Here is a 21,307-nt window from a genome sequence, read left to right as displayed (position 1 = left end):
AATGTGCACATATATTATGTGAATTTGTCCTCTGCACTTATAACTAGGCCTATATTAGAAGCAAGCAAGTACAACGCTCAGTGAGCAGTTAGGGGTTAAGTGTCTTGGCCAGGGACACTTCGACACTTCGTCCCTGGTTCGTATTAGAAAATAAGTAATGTTTTGGGTGACTACTCCTTTAATATAGCGTCACAATAATTTTTACCACTTTAACCATATTTCATACTTTGGCTGTTCAGAAATAGCAGATATACAAGCTCATAGCACGTCACTTCGTGCCACGCTATGAGCTTGCACATCTGCTATTTTAGAAAATTGTGAAAATGTGTGAAAAACTTTGATCTATCTTTGCTTCTGGAGGTCCCTGGCACCTGGAGATGGGGGTCTGCAACCAAATACATATCATTTTGGGGGTCCTTGACATGAAAAAGTTTGAGAACCACTACTCAACCCATTCAGCTACAGCCGCCCCAAATGAAGTAGGACTGAGCAATACAGGTATATCAATATTATATCTATATTGAGATATGAGACTAGATTTTGGATTATTTTCAGAACACATAAGCCCTATTTTATACTTCCAAGACTTTAGAAACGTTTACGATAACATAACTATGTCAATATCAAGGTATTTGGTCAAAAAGAATATTATTATAATTGACTCAATCAACCAGCCCTAATATTAACAGCCACTCAACTGAAAACAAGCGTACTCTCATCCACCGAGTCACCGACCAAGCAACAGTGCACACCATTTGTGTTAAAGAACCAAAAGATGTTGCCAAAACCTTCACATGTACAGTACACTCACAACAACACTCACACCTTCTGGCAGGGCAGGCATACTGGTGTTTCCTTACCGTGTAGAGCCCAATCCTGCACAAGGCAAGCGAGAGCTGCATGTGCTCCGACATTGTGCTCGGCGACAAGCGTTACCCCCGGCAACAAACAAGCCAAGCTAGCCTAGAGTAATTGAATGGGAGGAGGAGGGGGAGGAGGAGGAGGAGAAGGAGGGAGAAAGGGGTAGGGGGGTGGAGCACAACATTTTCAAGTCAACAACATAAGACCAGCCCCCGCCCTCACGCTGTTATTAACATCCAATAGCCACAAGCCTAGTTTTCTATCTTTTGAGGTGAACAGAGAGGTTTGTATTGGGGGGCTGGGATGTTAATTCATGAAAAGAGGGTTCAGCAGACAGGGAAGACCACAAGATAATTTTTTATAAGGATCGACAGAGACAGTGAGAGAGTTTGCATTTGTGTGCGTGTGCGTGCGCGTGCGCGTGTGTGCGTGCGTACGTGCATATGAGGGAGAAACGGCAAAAGAGAGAGAGAAAGAGGGAGAGATTACATGTTCTACTGTAACTGAGGATTCAGAATAACCCAGCAAATTGGATTAGTCACCATCTCTCTCACACATACACGCACGCACGCACGCACGCACACACACACACACACACACACACACAATACAAAGTGTCTGCGTGCAAACGTACACGCTCTACAGATACGGACAAAACACGTGCATCAAAACAAATGTTGCTTCCTAATTTCTAATACAACAGGAGGAATGATCAAATCAGCTCATGCTGGATTTTCAGTGTTTTTTGTGGGTCTGTAGTTAATTGGATGCTTTGTGAGAAGTCCACAATGGGAGTCCGGCTGAAACGGCTTGCCTTGGTCAGCTGCTAAGTCATACTGTAATTAATGCCATCACTTGCTGCCATTCTTTAGGGATCAAAATATGTGACCTGTCCTTGTTGAATGTTATTTACATACTCCAAAATATTAAAACGTCACATCAATTGTTAAAATGTTTTGAGAGTATACTGTATGCGTGCGTATATGATGTAAAATAATAAGTGTAAGTAATTTAGACTCGTAGTGCATACAAAGCCTCAAAAGTCTTCCCAACAAGCCATGTCTTCTAGACGACAGGGCTGGTTGGAAACACTCCTGCTTGTCTCTTCCTCTAGAATCTAGAGGAAAAGAGTAAGCAAGCAAACAAACCAAAAATGTTGTGTGCTGCTGTGCAATCTCTACTGTACAACAGTGAACCACATATTTCATGCCAACATGTCTGTAGGCCTATTGAACTGTTTTAAAGATATTTATTTTATTAGACTGCATTGTCAAAACACACGTGGGCAACATAAGGCCAAAGGCAGGAACCAGCCCACGGGCCGCAACGTCCTAAAAGAAACACAAAGCGATCCCTCAAAAAATCGGAATGACTAATTAATTAGTAAGTAAGTTATTGGTAAGTAAGTATGTTCTAGTTATTGGTAAGTCATATTTGCCTTTTGATGAAGACTGTATTCTATTAATGCAGACTGTATGTACTCAAGTCAAGTGGTACTAGATATTAAATGTTTATAATTGTGAAAGTCCATATTTATTAATATTAACAATGCAATTTGCTTCATCAGTGACCTATGAAGTGGAGCAGCAGATAACTGGCAAGATAAAAAATTAACAGGTAAATTTAAAAGTTGATACTGCATTGAAGTGGATTGTTTTTATGTAAGTAATCTTTTCATTGTAACCTCAAATACAGATTTAAGAAAGCAACATTGTGTGAGAGCATTCTTGTAAAACAATCGTACCAAATTCAAGCAGTTTTAACCAAATTCAGTACTGTGTCTCAAGTGTCACTCACTTTATTGAAGTCAGAATGGCTCTCTGCAAAAACATGCTACCTTCAACCCCTGCTCTAAAATAAACTCCTCGCAAAAACTTTGGTCGATTATTTCTCCCCTTCAATAATACCAATTGGTATTGTGGCACACACCTGGCACACACCTGCTGGCAGATGTGTGCCAGTCACTAGGTGTGTGACACCTGAGCATGGGTCCTGCAACTTTGTTGAGTTTGTGAATGCTGATTATGCTCCAAGCAGCAACACTGCCCCCATGGAGAGATGCCACGTTTGTCCCTTCAGGATGTGCAGTGCAATATCGATCCCGACGGCCTTTGCTGCATGTCACTCCCCATCTCTCTCCCCATTTCCTGTCAGCCTACTGTCCTATCAATAAAGGCATAAAAGCCAAAACATAAATCCTTTTTTTTAAGCCTGTGCAATAGGGCAAGTGGAAGCTGGTGTTCTGTTACGCAGAGTGGCAGCAATATTTGGAGTCAGTCCTGGTACCATTTTCCAAACGGACCAAGTTCCGTAAGACTGGTGAAGACAGACCACGAAGTGGCCGTCCCAGGAAGACAACACCCCAAGAAGATGGTTCCACACCCTTGCTTCACTGAGGATACCATAGGCTTTCTTCCAGAAATGTACAGGCAAGATTTGGACAACGGTACCACACACACAGATGTCAAAGTTGCAGGACCCATGCTCAGGTGCCAGTCACAGGTGTGTGCTGGCTGGTCACTCAAAATGAGAGAACCAACAGAAGCATATTGGGGGATTTGGGCCATTTTTGGGGGTGCGCTAACCAAACTGTGTTGCTCATTCCACGATCCTTAGAAGTTATACCTCGTTGAAAAGGTGACTAATCAACGATAAAAAATATATAAAATACAATACCAATTGGAATTATTGAAGGGGAGAAATAATTGACCGAAGTTCTGTTTCTAAACTTTTTGTGAGGAGTTTTAGTAAAAAGCTGTTTCACATTCACACTTCTTGTCTCTCCAGGTCGGATCTGCCAAATACTTTATCAGCATAAACTTTGCTTAATTTACTTTTACACAATATTGTCCCACAACACTTGTGTGACAAAATAAAAGAGTAAAAGTCCTGCTCTGTCACAAAGAAATGACTTAAATGTTTAGGCCTGTGAGTGATTAGAGGGGAACAATTTACAGAGAGGAATGAAAAATGTTATGTTTAGAAATGATCCATCTGATCAACTAGGATCATAGTTGTATACCCTCCAAAAAAATCTACACTGATCAACCGCTAACAGCAAACTCACTCTGGTTCAGTTTGTCAAAGCATTATTATTAAAGCCTAATTGCCATATCAATGGCAACACTAATGCAGTTCTGGGATAACGGCAAGAGACGCTGTTGCACTAGAATGCTTCACACAGGCACACATCATTGCATTAGTTAGCCAGGGAGGGAGAAATGAGGAACCATTTAGAACCGTCTGACAATCGATACACTACGAATAACCGGTTAAAAGCAGGAGGGTTCGAATTTTGCCACTTTGCCAGGAAGTTGTGTAAGGTATTTCACACTACAGCTTGAGGCTATACACTTTTGGACAAAGGACAACCTTATCAGCTGTGACAAACTGGACGAAATGCACAATATGGAATCTCAATTCACAGAACATGAGTAAACTAACTCTTACCAGACCAATATTGATTCAAGTAGGAAGAACAACATTGTTAAGGCATTTCATTACATCCCCAAGGTTTTTTGCAAGAGTGTAAGCTTGTCTACAGTTACGATAGAAACTGGTAATGCTAACGCCAATCTACAGAGCTTCTATGTTTGGAGGATAAATTAGGCTCAAGAAGGTGATTAGTACCAAAGAGGTGTTGAACAGTATTAAAGATGATGAATGAAAAAGTAACAACAGTCTTGCATGCCATCCTGTAGGTTTGCCAGCGGTGTTCACACGCTGCCAAGATTTTTTCTTCAGCTCTCGTGCCTGAGTGCTAGAGCAGTGAGATGCTGATCTGTTGTAAGCCCACTGTGTGCCCTTGAACAGGCTGTGTAACCTGAAAGTCCTTTACCTGAGCATATCTGAGCATTATCGTCTCTGTCGCGCAGAAACCTTGCATCTCCATATTTCATAATTCCCTATTTTATACTTTGTTGCATGACAGTGTCAGGTAAAAGTAGCTAAAATAGCCAATCTACAAGCTCACAATGTGTTGCATTGTGCCGCGTTGCGAGCTTGAAGATCAGCAATTTTCAGTATTTTTGAACGTTTGTGAAAAAAGTTAACCTTTTTGTAGAATTTTGCCCGAAGTAGGGAGGCCAAGTTGAAAGTGGTTGTCTGTCTGTGGGCTTTATAAAGATTCAACTGTGTAAATATTTAAGAGCTTGTGACTAAATAATAACATTTTTTTTCCATTTCCTGAAAAGTCACTGTTTTGGACATAAGGTTTCCACCTGACCTGACTGCGGCAATGTATCCTCTGATTAAAAAGTACATCAGCTGATCAAAACGCTAAGACTATTAGACACTACAAAAATACACATACAAATAAAAATACAAATACAAGAAATCCTCAGGAATTTTTGTGTTATCCTTTTAGCCCAAATGTATGACTGTACCCGTGCTGTTTGCATTTCTGTCTAATGAAGTATTCAATCAATCAATCAACTTAACTATTCAATCTGCATGCAGAGACAAAATAAATGCACCCATGAGTTTATTTCGCACTGGGTAGGTAAGGAAATATAGCAAAATTCCCCCAAACCTAGACTATCATATTAAATAGATGGCAGTAAACCTACAGTTAGAGGGTTGCAGTCTGGTTGACACTTGAGAATGACTTGTTAGTGAGAAAATATAAAAGACCAGGTCAGGATTAGATTACTGTAAAGATAAATGGCTGTGTTCCATTCTGTCCATGTTCATGTTGTACATAATGTACTGTACATAGTGGTACAAACTAGGGCTGCCTGCTCTGATCAAATAATCGAGAAGCGTGTTCTTTTGATATTTTCTTTTACATTTTTAAATATAAACGAAATAACAAAAAAACTTTGTATTGGATTTTATTTTTTATTGTCTAAATAACCACTATTTTATTCTTCATTTGTGTTGTGCAGAAATATTGAAAATAGTGGATTTACAAGCTCACGTGTCGCAATGTGACGTGTTGTGAGCTTGTAGCTGCTAATATTACTATTCTTTCAACATTTTTGAACATATATTCTTTTTATATAAATGATTAAATCATTAAACTGTTGCACCCCTAGCACAAACTACTCTTCATAGCATCTTGAATTGGGTTGGGGATTTTTTTTTGTTGACATTATATCCTTCACTGAGTTAAATGAAAACGCAATGCAAGCTATAAACGGTTTAATTTTTAAATTAAAATCTTTATTCATAAACCCTCCATCCATGTAGTGCGTAAGTCAGTGAGTCTCAACCTTTTTAATTTCAAGGACCCCCATTTAATATGATTAGTTTTTTAATCTCTGGGACCCCAATCTACACTCCCAATGGATTGGCTCCACCCCTCTCACCTGCTGTCACTCTCAAACCCCAATCTCACCTGTCCTCACAAACTCCTCATTAGTGGCCTGCCATATACACTGCCTGAGTGCCTATCCCTTCAGATAATTGTTTGTCCACCTTGGAAACCCTCTGTCCTGAAGTCTCACCTCAACCTATGGTTATGCGTCACTGAAGTGAGTTGAGTTCATGATTCTCATATGTTTCATTTATTGGTTTTGTGATAAATGTAATTATTGTTACAGTTCCCCTGTTTGCCATGGAAACGTATAAATAGGTTTGTGTAATGCGCGCAGTGCACACAATGTACTTATTATAGAATTCAGGGAAATGCAGTAATCACTATGAGAATAATAAATGTTGGTGTTTGTTATGTTTGCTTTAGTATTCTTTATATTAGGCCTAATTGTTGTCAGTTGTTAAATGTGATATCATTAATGTTGAACTGTATTTAATTATGTGTTTTTGCTTATTTTATAGTAAAAAAACATAACGTGAAGCCTCACCATCTCCCTGCTCAAATCCCAAATGCTCATGTGTGCAACGGATAAATAAAAGGCTTAAACAGAACCATCAGTTGTCATATATTCTTACAGATGTACCATGGTGATGTTCAAATATCCTGTGAACCAGTCTTAAACTAGAACTCTACCTTACAGTTTCTGTCATTGAACATTATGAATAAAAATTACATTTCTGTTTGTCTTTTAGGCTTTGTAAATAAAAGTTGCACAGGGCAGATATGACAAATAACAGACATATTTAATTACTTTATACTTTTAAGAAAGTAGTGGAAATAGCCGATCTTGAGCTTGTGTGCATCTCTGAGGATGTGGGAAGTCGGTCGGATAAGTAGTGGTGGAAAGTAACTAAGTACATTTACTTAAGTACTGTACTTAAGTACAATTTTGAGGTATTTGTACTTTACTTGAGTATTTCCAATTTCCAATACTTTTACTTCTACTCCACTACATCTCAGAGGCAAATATTGTACTTTTACTCCACAACAATTATTTGAAAACTTTAGTTACTAGTTACTTTTCAGATGTAAATTATGATATAATGAAACATACATTAACCACTTTAACCCTATTTTATACATAGGCTATTTGAAAATAGCCGATCTACAAGCTCACAGTGAGCTTGTAGATCTGCTATTTTCAAATATTTAGTACTTTTACTTTTGGTACTTTAAGTACATTTTGATGCCAATACTTTTGTACTTTTACTCAAGTAAATTTTTAATTCTGGACTTTTACTTGTAACAGAGTACTTTTATATTGCAGTATTGGTACTTTTACTTAAGTAAATAATTTCAGTACTTTTTCCACCTCTTGAACCGTAGGTCCTAGAATAAAAATAAAAATAATTCCCCCTAGATTCCTTGGGTCATGACGCAACTCCCCATATAGGCCACGCCCATTTGCGTCAGGATAGATTTTCCGCCATTTTGAATTTTCTTCAAAACACACTTTTAGCTCCTCCTCCCATATATTTTGTCCAAATTTCACAAAAATCGGTACACATGATCTCTGGACAGAATTTTGATAGTCCATACCGTTCGTCCGTAAATGGCTTCCGAAGTTAGCGGAAGGGGCCCGTTTTACAAGAAAGGCCACAAATCACGAACGAAACGTCCAGTCAATCCCAAATTTGAATCACATGTCAAGGGTGGTTTACTCAACAAATCCCCAAAAGCATTTACACTTTGATCTATAGGGGGCGCCACAACTGCGCAAAACGTAACCGTTTGATGCAAAAACATGATTTTTGGAGGGATCACTCCTCTCAAAATGAAAAGCAGGTGATCTCAGGAGTTACAGGACGATGTCATTGGCCCGCTATATTTGTGGGAGGGGCCTATTTATTTAGTGGGAGGGGCCTATTTCTTAAAATCAAAACGCCATGTATCACGAGCGCAGGATCCAATCAGCACCAAATTCGAATGGCACGTCGCGCGGCCTCCGACGGTATTCCTCCAAGCGTATTCCTCAAGTCCCGGAGGGGGCGACCCGCGACCGGCGTCGGCGCAACCACACTTTGCAATTTCCCAGAATTGCGACGCGTCTAGTTACTAGTTACTTTTCAGATGTAAATTATGATATAATGAAACATACATTAACCACTTTAACCCTATTTTATACATAGGCTATTTGAAAATAGCCGATCTACAAGCTCACAGTGAGCTTGTAGATCTGCTATTTTCAAATATTTAGTACTTTTACTTTTGGTACTTTAAGTACATTTTGATGCCAATACTTTTGTACTTTTACTCAAGTAAATTTTTAATTCTGGACTTTTACTTGTAACAGAGTACTTTTATATTGCAGTATTGGTACTTTTACTTAAAGAGTCTACACCATGAAAATCACTTTTTTCTTGGTTTTTTGTATTTTTTGGGGTCCCCAGTGTCTCTTGTACCCCAAAAAATGTTTTTTTTTTAAATTCAGTCATTCCTTCTCATTTCATGGATTTCCAGAATGGGCGTGTCTGAACAGGCGATCTCAGAATGGCAATGTTTATGAGGTCATAAACATTTTTGATGGCAAACCCAATGTTAAATGAAAAGTGCCCGAATCGCTCCGATTTTGGCTCCGCCCCCCGGAAGTGGGTGAAACAGGCACCTCAAACACTTGGTGGAATTGTTCAAAAATGTTCAAAGTGTTTTTTTTTCGATTTTGTATTTTTCTTAGATGCTTCTTTTTATGCAGAATTTTTCCATTTCTTTTTTTTTTTTTTATATATATTTTTTTATTAACAGAATTTTGTATTAACAGAATTGCTCAGTAGCCCCCCCCTGCCCAAGAGGACGTTTTGGTATTGCAGCTGAAAGTGCTGTATAAGCCAGAGACAATTGACTTGGGATGAGTATATCTGAGTGATGATTTAGGCTCAAACCTTTTGAAAAAGGTTTGAGGGACATACACCATATGATATTAAATATCAAATATTTTTTTTAAATTCATGGTGTAGCTCCTTTAAGTAAATAATTTCAGTACTTTTTCCACCACTGCGGATAAGTAGTTGTCCAGGACCTAAAATCTACATATCTCTGTCTGTCTGTTTTACACACATATATGGAGATCCCTGATGTCCTCAATATGACATCATAGTCCTCCTGACATCATGAACTGACCTCCAAGTACTATGATAATGGGTGCTGCACTAAGTACTCTGACAATGGCACAACAGGTATTGCATAACTGAAGGGGCACGTGTTCCGAATGCATGATGTCATAGACTGGCCTCCAAGTTCTATGATAATGGGTACTGCACTAAGTACTCTGACAATTGGTACAACGGGTATTGCATAACCGAGGGACGTGCGTTCCCAACAGGAATCGTCCTGCAGCAACCATGGCCGCCATGTTTGACATACTGAGCTCCTTCAAAGAGTACGGAAACACAAGAAACAGCACTCTTTACTTGTTTTACATCACCGCTGATTGGTAGCACTGCAGTGAAAATCGGAACAGAACAGCACAGAACCTCAAGTGAATCTACAAAGACATGAATGACAGAGAATTCTACGTGGAAAAGCAGAATGCAATGTTCTGAAATCCACTGTCAGTGTGACAGTCCAAATCTTGCGTCTGTTTTTTTCAACCGACTGTCCATTCTGACGCTGTCCAGTGGATTTTGCAGCAATGTATTGTCATTTAACCTCAGAGAAGTTTAGATCTCTGGTCTTCCTGTCAATTAGCAGACTGCGTATTACTGCATTGGCTTTCATGCATAGTCTCAAAAGTCCATTTCTGTTGATGCAGTCATTTAGTCCTTTAGTTTTGTTATGCAATGTATGCTTTATGTTATAAAGTTTTATGTCATGTCTTTCCATTATGAACAGCATTCATAAATATGAACCTAAATACAATTCAGAATGAATGTTACTGTCACACCCACCCACCCACCCACACACACACACACACACACACACACACACACACACACACACACACACACACACACACACACACACACACACACACACACACACACACACACACACACACACACACACACACACACACACACACACACACACACACACACACACACACACACACACACACACGGATTTAAGCAACTGTGTACCATTCATTCAAATGCCATTCACTCAAATGCCAGTTTACATAAGTGTAAACATATTTAGGTTAGATTTAGGTAAATAATTAGGTTAGAGTTTTCAGAAGTATTTTTAAGCCGTGTATGACAGTAACTGAATCTTTACATAACATTGGAAAGACCTGGCTGACATGAAAATAGCAATACACAAAACAAGTACTTAGTTTAGTTATATTGTGGTCTCTAAATCATAAACCACAATTCAATATCTTGTGCTTAATTGTGTGTCACAATACAAAAGGTGGCGTATCAAATGTGTCATATTTCTGATAGGGCTGAACAATATATTGATATTATACCAAGAGCGTGATATGAGCCCACATGTACTGTAGACATCATCCATAATTTTAGATATCGTACTATAGCATAAGTGTTTCCTGGTTTTAAAGGCTGCATTACAGTAAAGCGATGTCATTTTCTGACTGTTCTTGCTGTGTGTGCTATTATTTGCTTTTACCCACTTACAGTAGGCCTAGTTATTATAGGCATTACTGATGATTATTTATCAAAAGTCTGATTGATTAAATATTTTTTTAAAGCACTAGTCATCCCCACAGTATCATCACAATACCAATATTGAGGTATTTGGTCAAACTATGGGGATATTTGATTTTGTCCTTATCCTTAATTTATGATATTGTATGCTAACCTACTGTAGTACCATTATAGTACTATAGTGAAACCAGTATGTAAGGCCATGCCTATACAACTTTACCTATAACATCTAATAAGATATGTAATACAATTAAATAAACAACATGAAAGCCCACCTCCAAGCCAATCAAAATCAATTACTCATCAATGACAAATTGGATAAGCCCCAGATGTTCAAGCGTGGATCAGCCCAGTGTTTTAGATGAGAAGTAGTCTAGTGATTGCATCAGCCCCTACATCCAGAAAGTCATCACTTCAAACTCCATTTTAACCATGATAGATTCATCGAAAACATCAGTCCTTGGTTCTGGTGACTCATACTGCCTTCCTAATACGTGAAAGGGGCTGTTTTTTTCATCTATTTTTTATACATTTCTTTTTAAATGAAAAAAATAAAATACAATAAAAAGAATTACATTCAATTAATGAAAAAAGATAGGATGTTTTAGACGCATGTATAATGGTTAAAATGGAGTTTGAAGTTACAATGGGTTTGTATAGGAAGGGGGCGTATCTGATAAAATGAATACTGAATCAAGAAAATTAAAAACTGTCCGGGGTGCTCACAAAAGCCTGAGTAGACGTTAAAATAACCCCAAACATGTTTGAAAGGGAAATATCCCTTTAATATTTTGAAGGCAAAAATAATAATTCATTAATTTATTAATACAAAAATTCCACTGTACACAATGTCACTTTTTGTGCTCCCCCACCCAACAACTAAATCAGGCGCCCGTGTATGAGGGTTCCTTTGAGCCGGTGCTAACATTGACCTGAATTGCATTATACCTAAAGGGTCATTATTCCTATGTAACAGAATATCTCCAATGAGTTCTTCATGCACAAAGGAAAACGTTGCGTAAGACTATAGAAAAGGCCTACAGCGAGTGTGAAATTGCCTCCTCCACAACAGAGCACTTAATGCAGATGGAAGAGGTCTAGTTCACATGAATAGGACGAGTGAGACTTTAAGTGTCTGTACAGGACATCAACAATGCCTACAAAGGTGGCCTACAGCGCAACACTTTGACACGTATACTGGGCGGCCATAGCTGAGTGGGTAATGTGTGGTACAAAGGTCACCGGTTCGCCCCCCGGCCTGTCCAGTAAAGTGTCCCTGAGCAAGACACAGCTCCTGCCCCCTGTGCACTCTCATTATGACCATCTGATCAGCCCTCAGCTGGGTGAAGCAGAAACTAAATTTCCCAGCAGGATTAATAAACATCTGCCTCTCTCTTTCCTCTACTAAAACACACACACACACAAGAATATCACCTGCACAGTCAAATCTACCGCCTGCAAGTGTTAATTCAACTCAAGTCCAAAGAGAGTACAAATGGAACCAAATGGGTCCTGTACTCTCGTCGGAGTCACAGGTCCATTTGGTTCCATTTGTACTGTATTTGGAGTTACTGTAAATTAAGGAATACAGTCACAGTCTCACAAACATCTTGAAAGTACGGTAGCTGACGATACATATTTTGTCACATCTGTTGACGTCTGCAAAAGATTAGGGTCCAGGAGTCCTCCACATGGCGCACTTGTAATTTGGTAAGGCTGTATCATGGCAACAGCAAGCACAGAATTCCTCCCCGGGGCAGCCGTTTTGTGAGTTATTTTTTAACACTACACAGTCGCTGACCATGCAGCAGTGTGCATCTGCAAGGTGATCCTGTTCCCAACTTGAACCAAAGCCACTGCATGCTCAATGTCATGCTGACGACATACGCCGCCGAACAGGCATTATCACTTTATAAATATGAATACACTCTATTGCTGTTGCCATCACTTATGTATCACTTGCTTATTTGATATCTGCTGCTAAGTGATGTCTCTTACTTCCACAAGAGACTGTGATCTTCTGTCTCTCTTTCTTTCTTTTTTTTTAGCTCACTATGTATTTGATATTGTTGTCTCGTTATCTGACTCTTTCTTTAGCTTCCTTCTCCATTCTTATGAGTATATTTTGTAACTTAACATTGTTGGAGTTTGTATGGAAAATATTTTCACCCATTCTCTTACACCGGTAAACTTATCTATAACATGCCACTTCTTTATATGGTAAATCTACCGTACCATGTCAAGTCAACATGCAATACTGACAAAGCAATATAGAAATGCAAATAAGCATTAAAACCTTCAATCCTGGCCTGTGGGAAGAACACAGCAGCAGGAACCAATTGGTCAAACTTGGGTTTTGTGATGTGACAATAAACTTGAAGTTGAAGTTGAAGCTAATAGTGGTACATCTGCAGTACCATCATGTCAAGTCAACATGCAATACTGACAAAGAAAAGCAATATAGAACAGCAAATAAGCAATAAAACCTTCAATCTTTGCCTGTGGTAAGAACACAGCAGCAGGAACCTTGGTCAAACTTTGAGTTTTCAAATTGCAGCCATAGTTAGAGCCTGTGCTTTGTGCCAGGTCTCCAGTGCTGCACAGCAGGAGAGGAGGCCCAGCACCTATTGAGAGCCTGACCTTTGAGGACAGCCGAGCACTCGGCTCCGACAGGCCACAGTTACAGCTGTGCTTTTTTTCCCCACCTCGGACTGGACCCATAGAAATGTGTCTCAGAAAATAGCTTAAATCCCTCAAGCTTGAAATCCTTTGTAAATGCACCCCACCAACAAACCTGCCCTCATCCTTGGTGTATGGCAAATTTACTGTACTAACAAATCTAATCTCAGATATTACAAAATAATTAACAATAATAAAAAAAAAGCTTTAGGTGGAGTGGTCAATGTTAGACTAGCCTCGATCTCCAGGCTTTTATTTTCCTTCGCGTTTTGCTAATGTTAGACCAGTTCAGGGTTTCACTGGTGGCCAACAGGACAATATGAATGAAAAGCAGCCATATAATATATCTCCTCTTATCACAAGAGGTCAAGGAGCGAGATAAGAGGGAGAGATTTAGTTTAGAACTTATGAGAGTGCTCATTTTGACGATACTGATGAATATTTTCAGTTCCAACATCTTTGCGTAAACATCTAACTGAAGCAAAGTAACTCCCAAACTAGGAAGACATTTTCCACATGGGAGTGGGACCCCTTTTCATGCAATCTGTGTGTAAACCTAAGAATTTCGCAACACAAACATAAGCCTGATTATTGAGAATAAATTAAGCAATATACAGTCCCAGACATTATTTAATCTGTTCAACTGTGACAAAACTAGCCTATGTGTTTTGCAAATAACTAAAAAGCGTATTGCTCGATCATGTGAACACAGCCAAAGCCATTATTATGGAAAAGTTCAAAGTTCCATGTGTTGTGAGGCTCATTATAAACAAGCTGATAACACTGGGTGGGCGAACTCCTTAACATTTCACAGTGTATTACCGTCCCCTTGTAATATGACACCTAAAATACATAATTATAGTACTTACTGACCACAGGAAAAACGTGCCTAATGTACATTATGTAGCAATTGCACTATGCAAGTTGGAAGTAGATTATTACTGATTAACACCCTATTGGTATGCAAGTTACTACTCTCGTGCGGGCACTCCACACCACTTCTCTTGGCACACCTGCCTTGTTACTTATATAATAATCATCACTTTTAGCTGCTACTGTACATTATGTAGGCCTACATTACGCATCTTAATATGTGCAAAACATATGGTATGGCTACAGAAATATGCCAGTAAGTACTGGACGTTATCTGAAATTGTCTTTAAGAATCCATTGTATGTTTTCTGATAAGACTGTGTTGAATATGACAACATAGCGCCTATCTAACCTTTTTTTCCTCCAGCTTCATAAATTCCCTTCAGGAAAGCCTGGAGACCTTGTCAGTGGAATTGCATTGCTAGGGAACAACTAGGGTCACTAAGGGCACACTGGCAGCTACGAAGATACAGTCTACCATTCATTTTCAGTGGAAGCTAGCGACATGAAGATACAAAGATACATCCGACATTTGTAGGTGCTCCAAAAGCTACAACAGCTACAAAGCTACAATTAAGTTGAGCTGGCTTCAACTTCAGATACAAAGCTACAAAGCGACAGATATGCTGTGTAGCTTCGTATCTTTTGTATCTGCCAGTGTGAACGCAATGTAGCAAACTCACCTAAAAGCATCTGATTCCATTGTCTGCACATGTGCCTTTCATTCTAGGCAGGCATGTTCCTCCTTTATTCTATTCTTACATTGCAAGCACTTTAGTTACATTTAAAAATATATATTACTGCAGCTACACAGGATAATTGATATAAACATATTCTTTCAAAAGATATGCATAATTATGAATTATCCATTTTGAAACAAACAAGAATTGGTACAAAATATGGTACAACATGCCCGCTATATCAGTCAATTAATATCTCTACCAAGTTTATTTATGGTCAGCTACTGATATTCACAAATACAGCAACAGGAAATAGACTTAGAATGTTTATGTTGTCAAGTGTGAAATGGTCTATAGCTGCCACTTCCTCTCTATTGTTGCACTGTTCAAGCAGCGCCATTCCCATCCCTAGAATGTGGGCAAAGGCCCAAGGCTATATACTCTCCCAGGCCCAGGTTGGTATTATCAACTGCAATGTAACACATCTGCTACACAGTAAAATCCCCAGTTAATTTTACACTGAGATAGTGTACAAATGGATATATGAACACTGAGGATTTAACTGTGAGTAGCTAGAACTGGGGGGGAAAAAACATGAGATTTTGGAAATATGAGCCAAGCCTGTTGAAGCACTGATAACAAGTTTAGTGGCCAAGCCAACTCCATTAGCTACTGTACTGCATAACATCATGTCAAATCAAAGCTGTCTGTCCTTTTTTGAAAAACTAATAATAATAATAATAATAATAATAATAATAATAATAATACGATTATACGAAGCTGCAACCTTTCAGGGCACATACTATTTCAAAAATGTGTGGTTAAATGTTTCAGAAGCAAACACACAAGGGATGAAATTCAGCCATGCATTAAACCTAATTATTACTTCCACACTAAAATGTGGGAGCTACCACAGTTCAACCACAGGTCAGTGCGTGAACTGTGGTATCACAGGAGTCAACTTCAGTGTGTGTCAGTGTTGAAAATGCATGTCATGTTGACTATAGAACAACAACCTGGTTTATTGCTGACTTTGCAAGATGGTGAAAATGTCCTAAACATTGAGGCTCATTCTCTGCCATGATTATTACAAGTTATTAACCAGAAAAAGCACGTTTATTAGGCCTATGATGTATTACTTTAACAAATTGCTATTGCACCTCACATGTATCAATGGCTGGAGCCCATATAATTTGGTTAAATTCATTAAGCAATGATTTAGCCTCCAATCTCTCATGCACTCCAGTCACATTAATTGTATTATGCAGATTAGTCATATAGTCATATATTATGCACTTTATACCTCTCCTTTCTCTTTTTATGAGATACTCTCTATCCATCTTTTAACTGCAATGATGAGCCTGCATAACTAAGAATTTCACCCACCTTACTTGTAATGTGATGTGACAATAAAGACAATTAGGCTATTAATTTGGTGAATCTAGGAGTTTGTTCAATACAGACAATTGATGCCACCTTTAGGAAGAGCTCTTTTTAATTTATGGGTGCTTTGCTTCATACCAGACCAGAGAGACAGCATTCTACCTGGATGAGGGACTCTGTGAAATCAAAACAATAAAGAAACATGTCAAATACTCACCAGATAATCCATGTACTACCGTTACTTCCCAGTCACGCTGCACGAATTGGGGGTGTTACAGTAAATCCTAGATGTTTGTTTCTTCTGCGGCAGCAAAATGCAATGGATCTGATATGGAAACCATACACTTTGCTTTGTATTCCCCGCCTTATGACACAGCCAAGAAGAGAATAGAACCAGTGGATTATTATTATCCGCAGAAAAAGACTTGCTTAAAAAAAAGAAACCTTTTCATTTGGACTGATCGGCTTCGCGGCAACATCGAGAGTGTTTTATATGGATGAAGAATTAAGTCCCCTTCGTGCGTGTGTTTTCATGGAGAAAGATCCCGGGCTGTACGATCCTGTCGTCGCCCACCGGCTGTTCACTTGGTTTGATGATCACAATCACACAAGAAGCGCTCGGTTGAGAGGAAACTAGTGAAGCTGACGTCACTCGTACGTGGTGGTCGTACCACGGTGTCGCGCGGCGCCGAACATGGCCGATCTACAAGCTCACCGCGCGTCCCTGGCACGACGCGCGGTGAGCTTGTAGATTGGCCATTTTCGGGGGGCGCCGGGCGCGCGACACCGTGGTACGACCGACCATGGCCGTGGTCTTTTTAAAAACGTAAGGAGTCACGTGACCAAACACATGGTCCCCTATTTTCATTCTGTAAAGGAAACGCAGCCGCTTTATGTTGGGGCTGGTTGGCTGGCTGGCTGGCTGGGTGGGAGCCACTGTGACTGTGAGGCCGTTCCTGTTTTTGTTTTTGTTATTGTTGTTTGTTGTTGGTGTAAACTAAAGCATGCCACATGCCAGAAAATCAATCCAAAGCGAAAGCTATCTTTTTATAATTTCTTTCCTCGAGGGTGAGAATTGCATTTTCTGTATGTTTTTGTCTATAGATTATTATTCAATACACTACAATTATGACAGATTGCAGTTGGCAAATTTTAACCAAATCCATTTCCATATCCAGACCATAGAGAAAGGAGGACGATCCATCATTCATCAATAACTTCCCAATCTTTTTTTTTTGTTTCTTTTCTTTTCTACAGGCATTGAGGCTGACACCTATACAAAATTTTGCGCCCCAGCCAGCCGCATAGGGTGGAATTATAAATGTTTGACTGGGCCAATATTAAGTCAGGTGTAGTGTCTTTGAGATTGGCAAGTGTCGGGATGTCATTCACGCAACGAACGCAAATAGAGAAAATCACCAAACCCAGTACTGTTTGTTTTTTAAATAAAAATGTCAACTTCCTGTTGATTTTACTATTTGAAGATCCGGAGACAGATCTGCAGATCCAGTCCGAGTTTTCTTCCTAAAAAATGCCTAAATCAACAGTAAGTTGACATTTTTATTAAAGAAATAAACAATACTGGGTTTGATGATGTTCTATAGGCCTATTGTCTGAATCAGCTTTGTTTGCGTTCGTTTATGTGCTCAAAGAGTGATTTTGAGAGCTGTTTCAGCGTATATGTAAGTCAATGAGGACCATATTTTGAATTATCAATTTCTAATCAATGGAGCAATTATTTTTTATTTCTTGTCCAGATTTGGAGTTACATCATGGCAAGGTTACTACACAACCCAACACTTTACTAAAGTGGTCTTTCCCTTTAACAGGTCACACAATGGAACATTTGATATGCACGAGTCGACAGCTTTTGTAGCTTGGTAAAAGGTGCGAATGGGGCAGCCAATGTATCTATTGTTGTCGGAGGAGCAGATTCTTTTCTCGCCTCCGTCTTTCAGCAGCTAGCCTGGGCATGAGCTCCATTGACTGGGCCCAGGCCAGAGTGGTCCAACGGACGCTACGCTTTTGGCCCCAGCGCCGGAAGTGCTATTATGCGATATACGTCACATTTTTGCAGTTAACACAGCACATGGGTGGAGAAACCCAGTAAAAACAAACCTCTGTTGATTTTTTTTCATCTAAAATGTGTTAAAGCCAAGGTAGCAATCCGGTAATATCAGCCTACATTTCACTTAACTCTTTGACTGCCATTGACGAGATTTCTCGTCATATTTAGCCAAGGCTCACATTGCCAATGACAAGAATGACTAGATTTTGTTTTCACTGGTTTTACGCTAGATGGCGCTGTTCGCTAACACATGAGTGACCATTTCATTCTCAGTCACACACAGAACCAGGAGATCATGTGATCGCAAGATCTCCTCCACCATTCACTTCCTTGTTATTCGATTTGGAAGAACGCCTTTTTCTCGCCTCCCTGGATTTCCTCTGCAGTTAAATGTCAGAGCTTAAATCGATGTAAATATGAGATAAATGCATTAATGTGTATAAATGAAATCAATCCGATAGATCGCCGACAGTTAGCCAAAATGGCTAATAGTAAGCTAATAATCTGTTTGCAGTCAATCACGGAAATGTCAGTGCTCCATTATTTAGCGACCGAGTCACGCTAATATTTCCGTAATTTTCATGTCATGTACATCCCAAAGAAAAACATATTAACCACGTTAACGTGTTATGACTTGATATAAGTAAACAACATAAGACAGTGTCTTCTTCTTGGATTTTGGAAAGGGGATCAGTTCCTGAAGTTCCTGTAAATTTCTTTTTCGTCGTTGTAAAAAGTTGAAGGAGTTTCATACAAACTGTACATTGGGCAAGTACATTAACGGTGCGGAAAGCAGCTCTGGCTATATGCAGAGCACTGAGCGAAATTTGTGCAAAGCGTGGGGTACAATCTACGACAGCGGTGTTACACCACATTTGGTTACCTATCGAATTCAGTTTACGTCCCGGTGCGTCCTGCCATCACTGCAATGAAGGCAGGTCACAGAATCGGACGACTTAATACATGTGGTGTAACACCATACCATTGAGTGTGAAATGGCTCAAATGGACTTTAAATACTGTGATGCGTTTGTATGTCAAATACAACGGTTGAAAATGAGGCGTTCATCAGTCTGCTCAAAATAGTTGATCAGCAGTAGTCCTAAAGTTACAATAGCCTACTCACTCGCAAATATTTTTCCAACAAGGCCATCCACAGCAGCCTACACTGAATGTCACATGATAGAACAGCAGCATAAAAACAAATAGATTATCTATCCATCTATCTATCTGTCTGTACATATATAATCTTATAATAATAATATTAATTATCATATACATATAATGAATCATCATATATTGTATTAATAATCATAATAAAATAATAATAATCCTAAAAAACAACATGAAAAATAAATTGTGATAAGATCGTGGATCGTGATTCTGCCTGAAAAAATCATGATATGATATTTTTGCCATATTGCCCACCCCTATGAATAGTCATCAGCATGCCCATATGGGCAATTCGGCATATACTGATGACATCAGGGATCTCCATATATGGGAATAAAAGGGACAAGGTCTGACAAATACAGATATCTCCATATATGGGCATAAAAGGGACAAGGACTGACGGACACAGAGATCTCCATATATGAGCATATCAGTCAGACCTGCGGTGCGACGTAGGTGTGAGGGCCGCGTAGCGGCCCAGACTTCTAGTTACAAGAATCAGGCACATCCATACCAATTATTACACAGACATTACCATGCCAAGCTCTTCTGCATTCCGTCCAGCTGCTTAAGGGGGCAACTTGATTTAAACCTGTACATTTTTATTTGCTAATTATAATAACCAGATCGGATCGGGCCTAGATGTCAGGGCCGCTTCGCGGCCCTCACATCTAGGCCCGATCCGAGGTTGGTCCAGACAGAGTCCAAGACTCATCAGATGTCAAGGCCGCGTCTCCTCTCGGCCCCTCTCCTCCCCCTCTCCTCCCTCCCCGCTTTGCTTTGCGGCCCTAACCTCTAGTTCCATCCTCCCAACCTCGGTCATGTGATAAAGAGGTCAGACTCTGTATCTGGTTGCTATGGCAACCTGCCAGATCAGGCTGAGGGTCTGATAGGCAAATCAGAGAATCAATCAAACCGAGAGTCCGATCACTGATCGAGGTGGGGTAAGATGCCTAAAACATAGCCATAGCTCTGATCAACAGTCTGTGGCAAGTTTCGGGGCAAATGGAGTGATCCTGTGCTTGCTTACCCCGCACGAACTTTCTGAGCTTTTGTCAATTATATAGTAGTAAGAAGTAAGATAAGATGATTCATAATTCAATAATGAACATTCATGTCCCCTAAGTATGGATTAGTCTATGGGCCTTAGACTGCAGGCAGCACGAGTAACATGAATTCTTAAATTGATTATTATTTCCATTCATCTGGCAAATAGGCAATGTTCTAACATGCTGTATGCAAAAGACACTTTATACTATCCTCGTAATAAGTGTCAATTAGCAGTTAATAAGACACTTATTGCTTATTAACCTTATTATTTGTTAATAAGGCTAAGGGTTATTAATAACATTGTATACACATTTATTGTTATAAGACTTTAATAAGCATTAATTAATAGTTAAGAAGGCCTTAATAATGACTTTTGTCCTTAAAAGATATGTATTAACCTTATTATGGGTTAATAGGCTATATAGCCTAAGTCTTAATAATAAGCTAGCAATGGAAACATGTTTATTGCTAGATTATAAGACATTTACAGGCGCTTATAAGAAACTTGTTTATAGACTGCTTAAGAGCATTAATAAAAGCCTTATGGGTTTCTTTTTGAGTAGTTCATTCCAGATGGGTAGCCATAAGAAAAGCATAGTTATGTTAATAAGTGCATAATAAAG

At 39.3% G+C, this 21,307-nt stretch overlaps 1 protein-coding gene across 1 annotated transcript in view; it reads right to left on the bottom strand.

The window, feature by feature from the left end:
* The window catches only part of LOC308088312 (ADP-ribosylation factor-like protein 15), a 181,478-nt gene extending 164,685 nt beyond the window's left edge, over nucleotides 1–16,793 (bottom strand). Inside the window, exon 1 of the mRNA XM_080432716.1 lies at nucleotides 16,612–16,793. Coding sequence (XP_080288842.1) covers nucleotides 16,612–16,623 — 12 coding nt within the window. The 5' untranslated portion in view covers nucleotides 16,624–16,793. The remainder of the gene's footprint in view (nucleotides 1–16,611) is intronic.
* Between the last annotated feature and the right edge of the window lie 4,514 nt (nucleotides 16,794–21,307).

The sequence above is a fragment of the Gymnoscopelus braueri genome, assembly GCF_963280865.1.
Source record: "Gymnoscopelus braueri genome assembly, chromosome: 7".
NCBI classification, from domain to species: Eukaryota; Metazoa; Chordata; class Actinopteri; order Myctophiformes; family Myctophidae; genus Gymnoscopelus; species Gymnoscopelus braueri.
This window is presented reverse-complemented; position numbering and strand designations above follow the sequence as displayed.